This window comes from Electrophorus electricus, chromosome 25 (genome assembly GCF_013358815.1).
Source record: "Electrophorus electricus isolate fEleEle1 chromosome 25, fEleEle1.pri, whole genome shotgun sequence".
NCBI classification, from domain to species: Eukaryota; Metazoa; Chordata; class Actinopteri; order Gymnotiformes; family Gymnotidae; genus Electrophorus; species Electrophorus electricus.
Window position 1 is genome coordinate 4,731,650 of NC_049559.1, and position 11,196 is coordinate 4,742,845.

Here is an 11,196-nt window from a genome sequence, read left to right on the forward strand (position 1 = left end):
TGGGTAATACAAAGGTTAGAAGTTCCGTGTACTTCCGTGTCGTCACAGTCTCCCCTGGTAACCTTCTTCGAGTTTATTTAAAAGATTTTATGCCAACGATTCACGTCACATCCAACTTATCAAATGTATAAGATAATATCTGTGTACAGTAAATGTGTTGCTTTCGAAATTATGATAAAGGTTTAGTTTTGTACAGACCCCATAATGCGTCTCGGCGGCGGCAAGCGTTCATGGGTAATTGTTGCGCTCGACCGTTTCTGGATTAGCAAGCGAAGATAAAATAAGATAAACTAACATAGGATAAGAGCCGGTGTGAGGAACAAGCTGGTGCGTGTTATATAGTTATTTAGGTTTATTACTGAAATGCCACCAAACTTCCAGGAGTTAATGTGCTGTGTCGTTGGTGACAAATGAAACCAGACACCTGAACTTCGGGTTAGCGTTAGCTAAGTTAGCTGTCCCGTTATCTTGCTCACCTCACTCTGTAATACTCCACACCGAATAAAAATATCGTGTGATTTAGACTACACGAAGCTTCTCGGTCACTGAAATCTAAGTCACCCTAATCTAAGTGATTAGATATTTGTGAGAGGGCAACGATGACGCTCGCACCAAAAGAGCTGTCCAACCTGCTTAGCATCATCTCCGAGGACGCGTGCAGCGGCTCCTTCGACAACCTGTCCAACACCTTCCACAACTTCTTCGGCAAAGCGGAGCACTTTCGGGTGGGCTCCGTGCTGGTCATGTTGCTCCAACAGCCGGACCTGCTCCCAAGCTCGCCGCAGCGACTAACGGCGCTTTACCTGCTGTGGGAGATGTACCGCACCGAGCCACTCGCCGCCAACCCCTTCGCGGCCGTGTTCGCACATCTGTTAAACCCTTCGGCGTCGGGAGAGGAGCAGGAGAAACCGCTGTCAGGTAGACTCGTGAAAGCACACTTTAAAACTGCTCATTCCAATAGGACGATACTACAAACATAAAATGCATGGGTTTATGCATGTGTGTGCACAGTTGTCTCTGTGTTGGTGTTACTCGAGTCTCTGAACTATCTTAATGGTATATTTATCCAAAGCGACTTACAGTTATGACTGAGTACAACTTGAGCAATTGAGGGTTGAGTCTTGCTCAGGGGCCCAAGAGTGGCAGCTTGAACCAGCAAACTTCCGATTACAAGTCAAGTACATTAACCACTGAGCTACCACTGCCCTACAGAAACATTAAGGCCTTAAGGTAACGTTGTAATTTATTTATTTATTTTTTAATTATTTATTTATTTATTTTTTAGGTTTTCTTCCACCCATTACACTGCCAGAGAAGTTTTTTCTGTCTCAGCTCATGCTTGCTCCACCTCGGGAGTTGTTTAAGAAGACCCCACGGCAGGTGTCCTGTATGGACGTAGGCACTGCCCCTCAGGCTGTTGACATCAGCGGACTGCAGCTGGCTCTTGCTGGTGAGTGCAGAAAGGACATTAAGTAGACAATTCAACAGCTGACTTTATTGCTTGCTGATTGGATTACAGTGAAGTCAGGATCAGTGCCAATTCTGGTAATGTGTGCTTTTCTCTGACATGTCGTGGAACTGTAGCATGATTTAAAGGTGCAATAAGTCATTTTTAACACCAAAAAGTAGTAAATAGTATTTATGATGGTGATTTATTATTTTTACATTTATTCAATACAGTGCAGCTCACATGAGATGATGAATCAAATTACTTTGTAGTCCTCAAATGAACCAGTTTATGCTCAATGGCAGTGTGCCCTTTATGAAGGTAGCCATATTTTAAAATGGATTTTGTACAGAACCTCGGAAACATCCAGACCACCCAAGTGTCGATAATGGCTCTTTTATAATGTGAAGAATCATTGGTAAAATAACTCACTGCTTCTTTAATGAGGTTTGTAAGATCAAGAACAATTTAATGTCACATTTGCTAAATTGGTTAATTTGAACAAATTAGCAATATGCAAAATAACAATGAATAACAGATCTTTATTAATTAAGTACATGAATGTTAAAAATCTTTTTACTTGGAAGTAGCAGTGAGGAATTAAATATTTTTGTTGGCTCTACATTCTAAGTAAACATGATATGTTTGTCTGTGTGTGTTTTAGTTCATAGAATCAAAATGAACAATAGTTCAGTTTGCTAGCACACTGAATACAACAGAACAAAACACAAGCCCATCATTAGATGTTCTCACTGCTGCACTGTACTGTGACCTTAGTGCCGCCTGTAAAATGACCTTAGGATACCACAGTTATTGGACTATTAAGGCTAATAAATTGTGTCAGCTTTCTAATGTGAGTGAGCTAGGTTTTCTTAACTGCTTTCTCCTCACACACCAGCAGAAAGAGCTCCCTCTGTTTGCTTTGTTTTTAGCAAATATAAAGAAATTGCCATTCTCAAAGTTGTGTACGTGCGCATGCGTGCATGTGTTTGTGTCCTGTGATCCAGAGCGCCAGTCAGAATTGCCCACTCAGAGTAAAGCCAGCTTTCCCAGTCTGCTCAGCGACCCTGATCCAGACTCCTCTAACTCGGGCTTCGACAGCTCTGTAGCCAATCAGATTACAGAGTCACTGGTGACTGGCCCACGCCCTCCCTTGGAGAGTAAGTGACCCAGGATCTATTGTAGTTTTTTTTTTTCCTCAAATGTATTCATCCTGTTGCTTTAAAGACTTTGTATGTTGAGTGATGTGCCTCATATGGAGTCGAACATGCAGGTTACCATACTGCCCTCTGGTGTCCAAAATAGGTCATTTCCGTCCAGAGTTCATCCGACCAGCCCCACCCCTGCTGGTGTGCGAGGACGAGCTGGCCTGGCTGAACCCATGTGAGCCAGAGCACCGTGTGCAATGGGATCGTTCCATGTGCGTGCGCAATGGTACTGGTGTCGAGATCAAACGCATCATGGCAAAAGCCTTCAAGAGCCCCCTATCAGCAGCACAGCAGAGTCAGGTAGCACACTAAACACAGCACAATACAGCAGAGTGAGGTGGCGCACTAAACGCAGCACAATGCAGCAGAGTGAGGTGGCGCACTAAACGCAGCACAATGCAGCAGAGTGAGGTGGCGCACTAAACGCAGCACAATGCAGCAGAGTGAGGTGGCGCACTAAACGCAGCACAATGCAGCAGAGTGAGGTGGCGCACTAAACGCAGCACGATGCAGCACGATGCAGTTGGTTTTAGTTATGTGTAGCATAAGAGCTAAACGCAACTTCACCAGGTTTGGTTTGAATTCTAGGCTCTATGCTGGCTTCTGTGTGTGGATCTAAGAGATCTACTTGTTTTATAGTCTTTGAATGTTACAAAAATGCATTCTGGGCCTAATCCATTCAGTGATTTATAGACAAGTTGTAGTTTTAAGTCAGTTTGTTTAAGTAACTGAAAGCCAGCGTAGATATTTTAGAATGATTTTAGATTTTCGAGTTTAATGTGCTCTGTTTTCTTTGTCCTGATTAAACTCTTGTAGTGAAATTCTGAATAAATTGTAGCTGTTATTTTTGGGGATTCCAGTTAAGACACCATTACAGTAGTCAACTCTGATGGAGATAAACACATGCAGGAGTTTCTCTAGGTCTTTCATTCTTTCTGTATTCATAAGATCTAAAGCTATTTTGGTGATTTTGATTTGTATAGTAAAGGTGAGCTCTTGATCTATTAGAAAATCAAGAATTCTGACCAAGTATCTATTGTGTACATCCATTCAGTGTTGTTGTCTTTATTCAGCGAAAAGAAATTATGCCTCATCCAGTTATTTATGTGCTCCAAACATAGACTAAGTGTGAATGTTTGGCTGTAAACCTATGGTGAGATAACCAAATATATGTTTAAATAACATCTTCATAACTGTGATGGGAAATTTTATTCTGTTGTAGATTTTGGCCTAATGGGACAGTATATAGTTTGAATAAAGGTGAGCCCAGAACTGGTCACTGAGGAATTGCACGTTACAGCTCTCCTTCCAGATTTATAACTAACAAAGTTAGTCTGGCCTTCTAAATATGAGCCAAACCATTTGAGGACAGTTCCTGATAGTCCTACCCAGTTTTCCAACCTGTCTAGAAGTCCTCTGTGATCTACAGTCTACATTGCTTATCTTGCTTATAAAAAGGAAGCTTTGGAGATGACATCTGTAATTGTTAACTCAGGATGCTTCTATACTTTTCTTTTTCATATGTAGCTTAATGACAGCTGTTTTTAGTGATTTTGAGAATATGACTGATGGGAGTGAGCCCTTAACTGCTTGCAGCAGATCAGCTGCTACAGAGTTGAATGTTAGCAAAGTATGAAGACAACATATAGACAATCTAAGATGCCAAGCTTGATTTCCAAGTGTTTGCAAGTGTTTTAATGTCAGTTATATTAAATTATAATGTCATACCCTGGGACTGGGAGGTCAAGGAGGTAGTATTGTCTTGTTTTTGGCTTGAAGCATATTGTTGATGTTCCTTATAGTGATCGTAGAGATGTGGCTATCTAATTGTACTTAACTCAAGGTTAAAAAAGACAGGGCTTTTATAGAGATCATAGTGGATAGGGTTTTTTTAAAGGAGTTTTTCACTTGCACTTTCTTTTTAGGTTTTGTATTGTCACTGTTTCTTTATGGAGCTTCTATTTGACCACCATTTTCTTAATCTTTAATAGTACATTGAAATGTTAAGTTGAAAAGATCCAGGAGTACATCAGCAGATTCTGCAGTTACATATGGTACCATTTATACGTGAGACCTACATCAAATACTCTTATTTATGTAGCTTTAAAAAAATGCAGAACTGGAAAAGATCTAGAAAGATCAATATATCAAAAAGCGCACAAAGATGATGACCAAATTCAGAATGTGTGTAGGTTCTCTAACAGGCTGCAAAAGTCCACAAGTATCAAATAAAACAAAGTTATTTGGCATTATTTTCCTTTATATTATCTATGTGGATGTTAAAATCACTGTTTATTATGCTAACATTCAAAATTAATAGATTTGCACTGGATTGTCTCTCTGAATAAAGCAGCCAGTCCATTTCCTTTCTTTCCAGTTCAGCATGTTTTCATAAAAGTAGAGCATGCAGAGGCTGTCTCATTGAGAACAGTACAGTAGTGGTTACAGTAAGACACATTACATCTAGCTTGTATGAGCTTATGATGTCATTTACTAGAAAAGATTTGTTAGCCAAAGATCTTGAATTGCTGCCTTTTGTACTGGTAATGGAAGCCTGTGGGACAGCTTGAGACCAATGTGTCATAGATGTCAGACTAGATTATTGCCCACATTGATAAAAGCCTATTCCTTCTATTAGTGATCAAAACAGGGTTTTTGTGAGTTACAGTCATGCTGGGTTGTAGCTTGTTTTCAAAACAACTGTTGGTATAATCTCTATTAAAGTGGGACTGTGGTGCATATCAACTTTCTGTCAGCGTTCTGTACCCTGCTGCTCTTCATAGTGCTGACAGATCGTGCTGTGCTTTGTGTTACCCGGGTGATGAAGGACAATACTTCTGTACCAAGCTAAAGCAGTGTTTTTCACCCTTGCTTTGCCTATGTAAAAAAATAATTGAAAAGTGTCCTGTTGGCCTAACCTCATCATTAGGGCCTTACCAAATTCACAGTTGTGAAAATCACATCATGAACACAGCCTTTTCCTCTTGTATATTAGATTTTTTGTAAAATGCAGGCAAATTAACAGGAAAATGTATTGGATACATGCTGGAACAGAGCAGATTTAGATGCCAGAGCTTGTCGCTTTCTACTGCTTTGGAAATGAGCCAAAAGAGAACATCACGCTAGGGATTTTCTGATATTAGTGTGGTACTCCATATCCACAAGTTCGATGACATGGAAAGAACTGTATCGACATGCAGACAATTATTTTCATCTCAGTTAGGAAGAATGAAGACTAACACAGTCTCCTGATGTTCAGTGCTCATCACTCAGCTGTTATGGTATGTTATTAGCTCTTAGCTTACCATGGCAGGCAAGTTACTATCTTAGATAGCGAGGTAAGTTTTATTGTGTAACTAAGTGAAATGGTACATTTGTCTTCTTAAATCTGTGAAGACAATTTTTGAGAAATCCGGTGAAATTAACCAGTTTTTCCCATGAATTTAGTAGGGTCTTGCTCATCATGTGTAAAAGAAAAAATTAAACTAACAATACTGGGAAAAGAAATAACAAAACACAATAATTTCTGATGAACAGATCAAAGTTTCTTTTTTGGCTGTGCCTTTTGTTTGAATAAGCTGCCTGCCTGTGCCTTGTCTTTGGTAAGCTTCTGGCTGAGCTGGAGAAGGATCCGAAGCTGGTGTACCACATTGGCCTGACCCCAGCCAAGCTGCCTGACCTTGTGGAGAACAACCCGCTGGTGGCCATCGAGATGCTGCTCAAGCTCATGTCCTCCAGCCAGATCACGGAGTACTTTTCCGTGCTGGTCAACATGGACATGTCCTTACACTCCATGGAGGTGGTAAATAGGTGAGCCTGAGCCTTACACTGCCTCATTTACATCTTCATAGTGGCTTGAAGGTTGTAGTGTTCACCTAAGCGATAAGCTAACAGGATGAACTCTGGCTGAGTGTGATGTATAAGATGAGCTCTGAGGTGACTGCCAGAGTTTAGCAGTAGAATCTCTTAGCAAGTTTTCAGGGAAGAACATAAGCCATTTCAGACATTTTCAGAGTGTATTCCTGTTGGTAGATAAATGTTAATTGATGTCAGTGGGTGATCGTGGGATATGGAGCTAACCCAAAGAAGTGATCTCTAAAAACAGCATCCTCTCTAATAAAGAACTCTAATTATGCCATCTCTGATAAGAACTGGTTAGCTCATACAATGCTAGAGTATGTAGTGATGGGTAAAGTCATTGGAAGTGGCCAGTCTGCAATGTTGGTATGCCCACTGCCATATTCACCATCTGTGCCGTATTCACCATCACCTACATGTGAAGATTTGGATCACTGCATAGAGCACTACTATAGCAAATAGAATTTGTCAAGGTAGTGAATGATTTCTGACACTATATTACACGTTTATGTGTGAGGGCAGGCTGCATCACGTAAACACGTAAACAATCTGAACGTCATGCCGTGGTCCATTGTTAACAGTATGCCAGGTACTGTACTCAAATCTTCAAACCAAGCAATGCAATGCATTATGGATATTCTTTGCTTGCTAGGGTACATATAGTGTCATATTACAAGACTGTAGGGACTCTGATGGCCAAGAACCTCCTACTATTGCAGGAAAAGGAAATTTGACAGACATGCAAAACGACCAATCACAAGCCAATCAAGTCAAAATGTATTTATATGGTGCAACACCACCGAAAGCAGCTTTACAAATGTAACAGTCCAGATCCTTTAATGAGCAAGCCAAAGGAAAAGGAAAGGCAAGCAAAAACTCCCTGGGCAGGAATTGGTAAGAAACCGTAGGAGGACCAAGATTCACTAGGGAACCCATCCTCCATTGGTTGGCCTGGTCAGTAACCAGTCCATGCTTTATTGCATTATATTAGTCCAAGTAGCCATTTCGCAGATATAGTGTAGATATGGCGCACCAGTTACTCCAGTGGGTCTAGGGTGGGCAGGCTGTTTTTTAGATGGCGGCATAAAATCACTGACAGCACTGGCCATCCATAAGTGAAACCAGAACAATTTCTAGATGCTTTGCAGCCAATGAGCAGGACTGGTCCAATGTTGATATCATCTCTATACGTCATCTCTGCACACAAAATTGAAAGATGTAAGTCAAGTACTTTTACCACTGTGCTTGGTTCTTAGCCAATAGAAACTAATAGAAATGTAATCTGATAATTATTACAAGTTGGTTAATCTTTCTAGCCAAAAACGTTAGCTGCATATACATTATTCTCCAGCTTCTTATTCTAATTTACCAGAACACCTTAAAACAGCTAAAGGGCAAACTTGGCAGCTTTTCAGATTTTTCATGTGGTTTGAATATATTAAAGCATATATTCATGAATTTAGAGAAGGACTGTACTTGTTCAATTATTCTTTCTCTTCTCCTCTCTGTCTCTGTCAGGTTTCTGCTGTTCTTTCTCCTTTTCCTGACACTTTAATTCCTTTACTTCACAGCCCAACTGGGAACATTTGTGGGTGGTTTTTTGTTATTGTTGTTTGTTTGTTTTTTTTGTTTTTTTTGGTATGGATTAATAAATAAATCACTGTTGTTTGGCAGATCCATGGCAGTCAACATTACAAAGACACTGTTTTCTCTCATTTAAGTTCACTAGAAGTCCTGTTCACCCACACTAGGTTATCAAAAAAATCACGATTGCTGTGCATATCATCACTGTGCAAGTAATTGGATAGTCGCATGACAGCATAATAGTTTTAATCAGTAATGTGAAGAAATAGCTACAGTTAAACTTGACAGCTATGTATAAACTGTGCTCAAACTGTTATCATGTGACTTGCTCAAATTACCTGGCTGTTATCACGTGACCTGCTCAAATGAACCTGGATGTTATCACTTGATCTCTGATGTGCAGCTGCAAAGCACTAGTGTGCTATTTTCATGCTGGACTTGTGGTGATAATGGATCAGTTTCTTTAAAATAATTCTCCCAGTATCCTCTCCGTAATCTTTTTGCTGATATTGATAGATTCCGATACGTGGTATCAGATCGGTGCCATCTCAACACAGAAACCCTTGTATCCGTTCACGTAGAGTTGTCCATACTTGAAATATAAGGTTCTTCTCATACCCTGTCAGAAAACAAGCAGTGATATTTGTCCTCTTACCATTCTAAGCAAAACCCTTGAATTACTTCAAATGATGATATACCATGGATTTCACAAACATTTTCAGACCCAGGGCTATGTCTTGCTCTGAAAGTCACTTTACTTTACAATGTACAACTCTTTGCTAAAGCTGAATTTGGCTGGAAACTGAGATTGACATCAGACCAATACAAACAATGCATGTAAGTGCCTATATGAGGAAGAGCGAAAGGCCAATCAGAATGCACCTGGTAGAATCCTAAAAGTGTGGCCAGGTTAACGTAATATAGACATCAGAGTCTCTGTCTACTTGTGGGCAGAGTGACTAGCTGAGAGTAGAGTATATTGTACACTAGTAGTTGCATTGTGGGATTGTTATAGTGCACTGTATATCCCATTAGTGGTAAGTGTGCTCTTGATTGGATTACAACTTGCGTAGTGGAAGATGACATCAGGCAAGAACACAAGGATGCAAGAGCACACAACAATGTAGGACACTACCTCAAGATTGTGGAACTCCAAAGTAATGCAGTATAAATAGTGACTAGGGGACACTTTCACAGAACTATTGTCACTAATGGGTCGGACGGCATGCTGCACAGCCTTTCAGGGCAAATCAACTTTTTCAAAGGATGTGGAAAAAAGGTCTGTGTAATTGGGACAAATGATGTAATTGGGACACATGATGGCTGTATTGTTCATATATTATAAATGTGCTTCTTATGTTTTTGCTAATTTATAGACTTGAAAATTACAGCATCTGTAATAGTCAGTTTAAAATTGCTTAATTCAATTCCAACTGATCTAATGTTAGCTAGCTAGCTTATATTGAGGCTATTAGTTTGTAAACAAACTGCAATTATTTGTTCGTTGTATAGATGGATGATTACAGTCCAATTGTAATTTCTTTGATGTTTTTGATTTTTGCCTATGTAGCAAGCAGACTAATCAAAGCTAATACCTGAAATCACACTGAATGCTCATCTTAGTTAGGTAATGTTGGCTTGCAATTTGTCTACCTAACCTATGGTGTATTTTCAACAGAGAAAGGCTAGACAAGATGAATAACATGATGAATTTTGTATTTTAAGGTAATATGAATTCATATTCATGCAAAAATCACACATAGGAAAACATGCCAGTGGCTTAGTTTCCATCGGTTGTTCAGACGATTTTCCAACAGTGCAGTTACCTTCATGACTAGCATCAGCACCTCCATGTCTAGGGTTTTCAAACAAATACAAAAGAAAGGGCAGCAGAAGGATTTATATTTGTCTAAGTGCATGACCTTGTAGTATGTCCACTATGGAGTGACTGTGGCTTCAAGATTGTCATTAGTAATTCACTTCTTTATTATAGATCAATATACACGATCATATTTTGAGTGCCGTTTTAGTTTGGTCATCCTTTGATTAGTTGGGCACTAGTCTAAAGAGCCTGCTGTAAGTAGGGTTTGCTGTTTTTCCCCCTTCTGCAGGTTGACTACAGCAGTGGATCTTCCTCCTGAATTTATCCACCTTTACATCTCTAACTGCATCTCTACTTGTGAGCAAATAAAAGACAAGTATATGCAGGTTAGTCTCAGCTTGCCACACTTCTTCCAATACAGGAAATGTGGCTGTGGTTACTTAGTTTGTTGAAGGAATTGTGTTTTGAAACAGGACCACTCATGTTTTCATATGTCAGTGCTTATTGTCTGTTGTCTAATACTTTCATTGCCTGCCCCCACTCTCCGTCTCTCCCAGAATCGATTGGTGCGTCTGGTGTGTGTTTTCCTTCAGTCCCTGATCAGGAATAAGATCATTAACGTGCAGGATCTGTTCATCGAGGTGCAGGCGTTTTGTATCGAGTTCAGCCGGATTCGTGAAGCTGCCGGCCTCTTCCGCCTCCTCAAGACCCTGGACAATGGTGAGACACCTACAGAAAGCAAGCCTACCAAATAAAAGGCTGTCTGAAGACTGGTGTTACTGCGACCAAATAAAAGTTGAACCTACTAAAAAAACAGAGACCGCAGTAGGATCATAATAATGGCCAATCGCTCACCTACTGACTTTGCCCCTCTTGCTTGTAAATCAATAAGCTGTAATGTGCTACTTTTATTCAGAAGTATTTTCTAGGGGATGGTTTGGAGGTGTCTTTTCCTGTCTCCCCCCCCCCCCCCCCCCTCAAAGCCATTACCTTCTCTAAGTATTTTGAAGGAAACTAATGACCCTTTCTTTAAAAGGATATGTCTTTTGTGGTCTGTGACCTAGTTTTAGTTTATACAAACCTATACAGCACTGAAATAACATCCTGATAATCACTGTTGTTTCATGTTTAATAAAAAAGAAAGAAAGAAAAGAAAAAATACTGCTTCCTAATTTTAAGAGTTTTGGTCTTTTTTTTAACGGCTTAATATGTGCTGAATGCCCTTCCTTCAAAGAGTAAAGAGAAACCCACACAAACTAATCGGGCCATTTTTGGTC

At 40.0% G+C, this 11,196-nt stretch overlaps 2 protein-coding genes across 2 annotated transcripts in view; both read left to right on the forward strand.

Moving 5' to 3' along the window:
• LOC113592178 (mediator of RNA polymerase II transcription subunit 4) overlaps positions 1-11,196 on the forward strand; it is a 91,934-nt gene that overhangs the window by 30,264 nt on the left and 50,474 nt on the right. The window lies entirely within an intron of this gene.
• On the forward strand, positions 44-11,046 carry cnot11 (CCR4-NOT transcription complex, subunit 11). The gene is made up of 7 exons (XM_027032946.2): positions 44-918; positions 1,286-1,450; positions 2,455-2,607; positions 2,753-2,955; positions 6,263-6,465; positions 10,209-10,305; positions 10,477-11,046. The coding sequence occupies exons 1-7, from the start codon at positions 600-602 to the stop codon at positions 10,672-10,674; spliced, it is 1,338 nt and encodes a 445-aa protein (XP_026888747.1). The 5' UTR covers positions 44-599; the 3' UTR covers positions 10,675-11,046.

What these genes read in the sequence shown, in the direction of transcription:
- cnot11 (XM_027032946.2), top strand. Translation starts at nt 600, where the DNA reads ATGACGCTCGCACCAAAAGAGCTGTCCAACCTGCTTAGCATCATCTCC. An exon ending in GCAGGAGAAACCGCTGTCAG is followed by an intron (nt 919 to 1,285) that starts GTAGACTCGTGA and finishes TTTATTTTTTAG; the next exon opens with GTTTTCTTCCACCCATTACA. An exon ending in CCCACGCCCTCCCTTGGAGA is followed by an intron (nt 2,608 to 2,752) that starts GTAAGTGACCCA and finishes TGTCCAAAATAG; the next exon opens with GTCATTTCCGTCCAGAGTTC.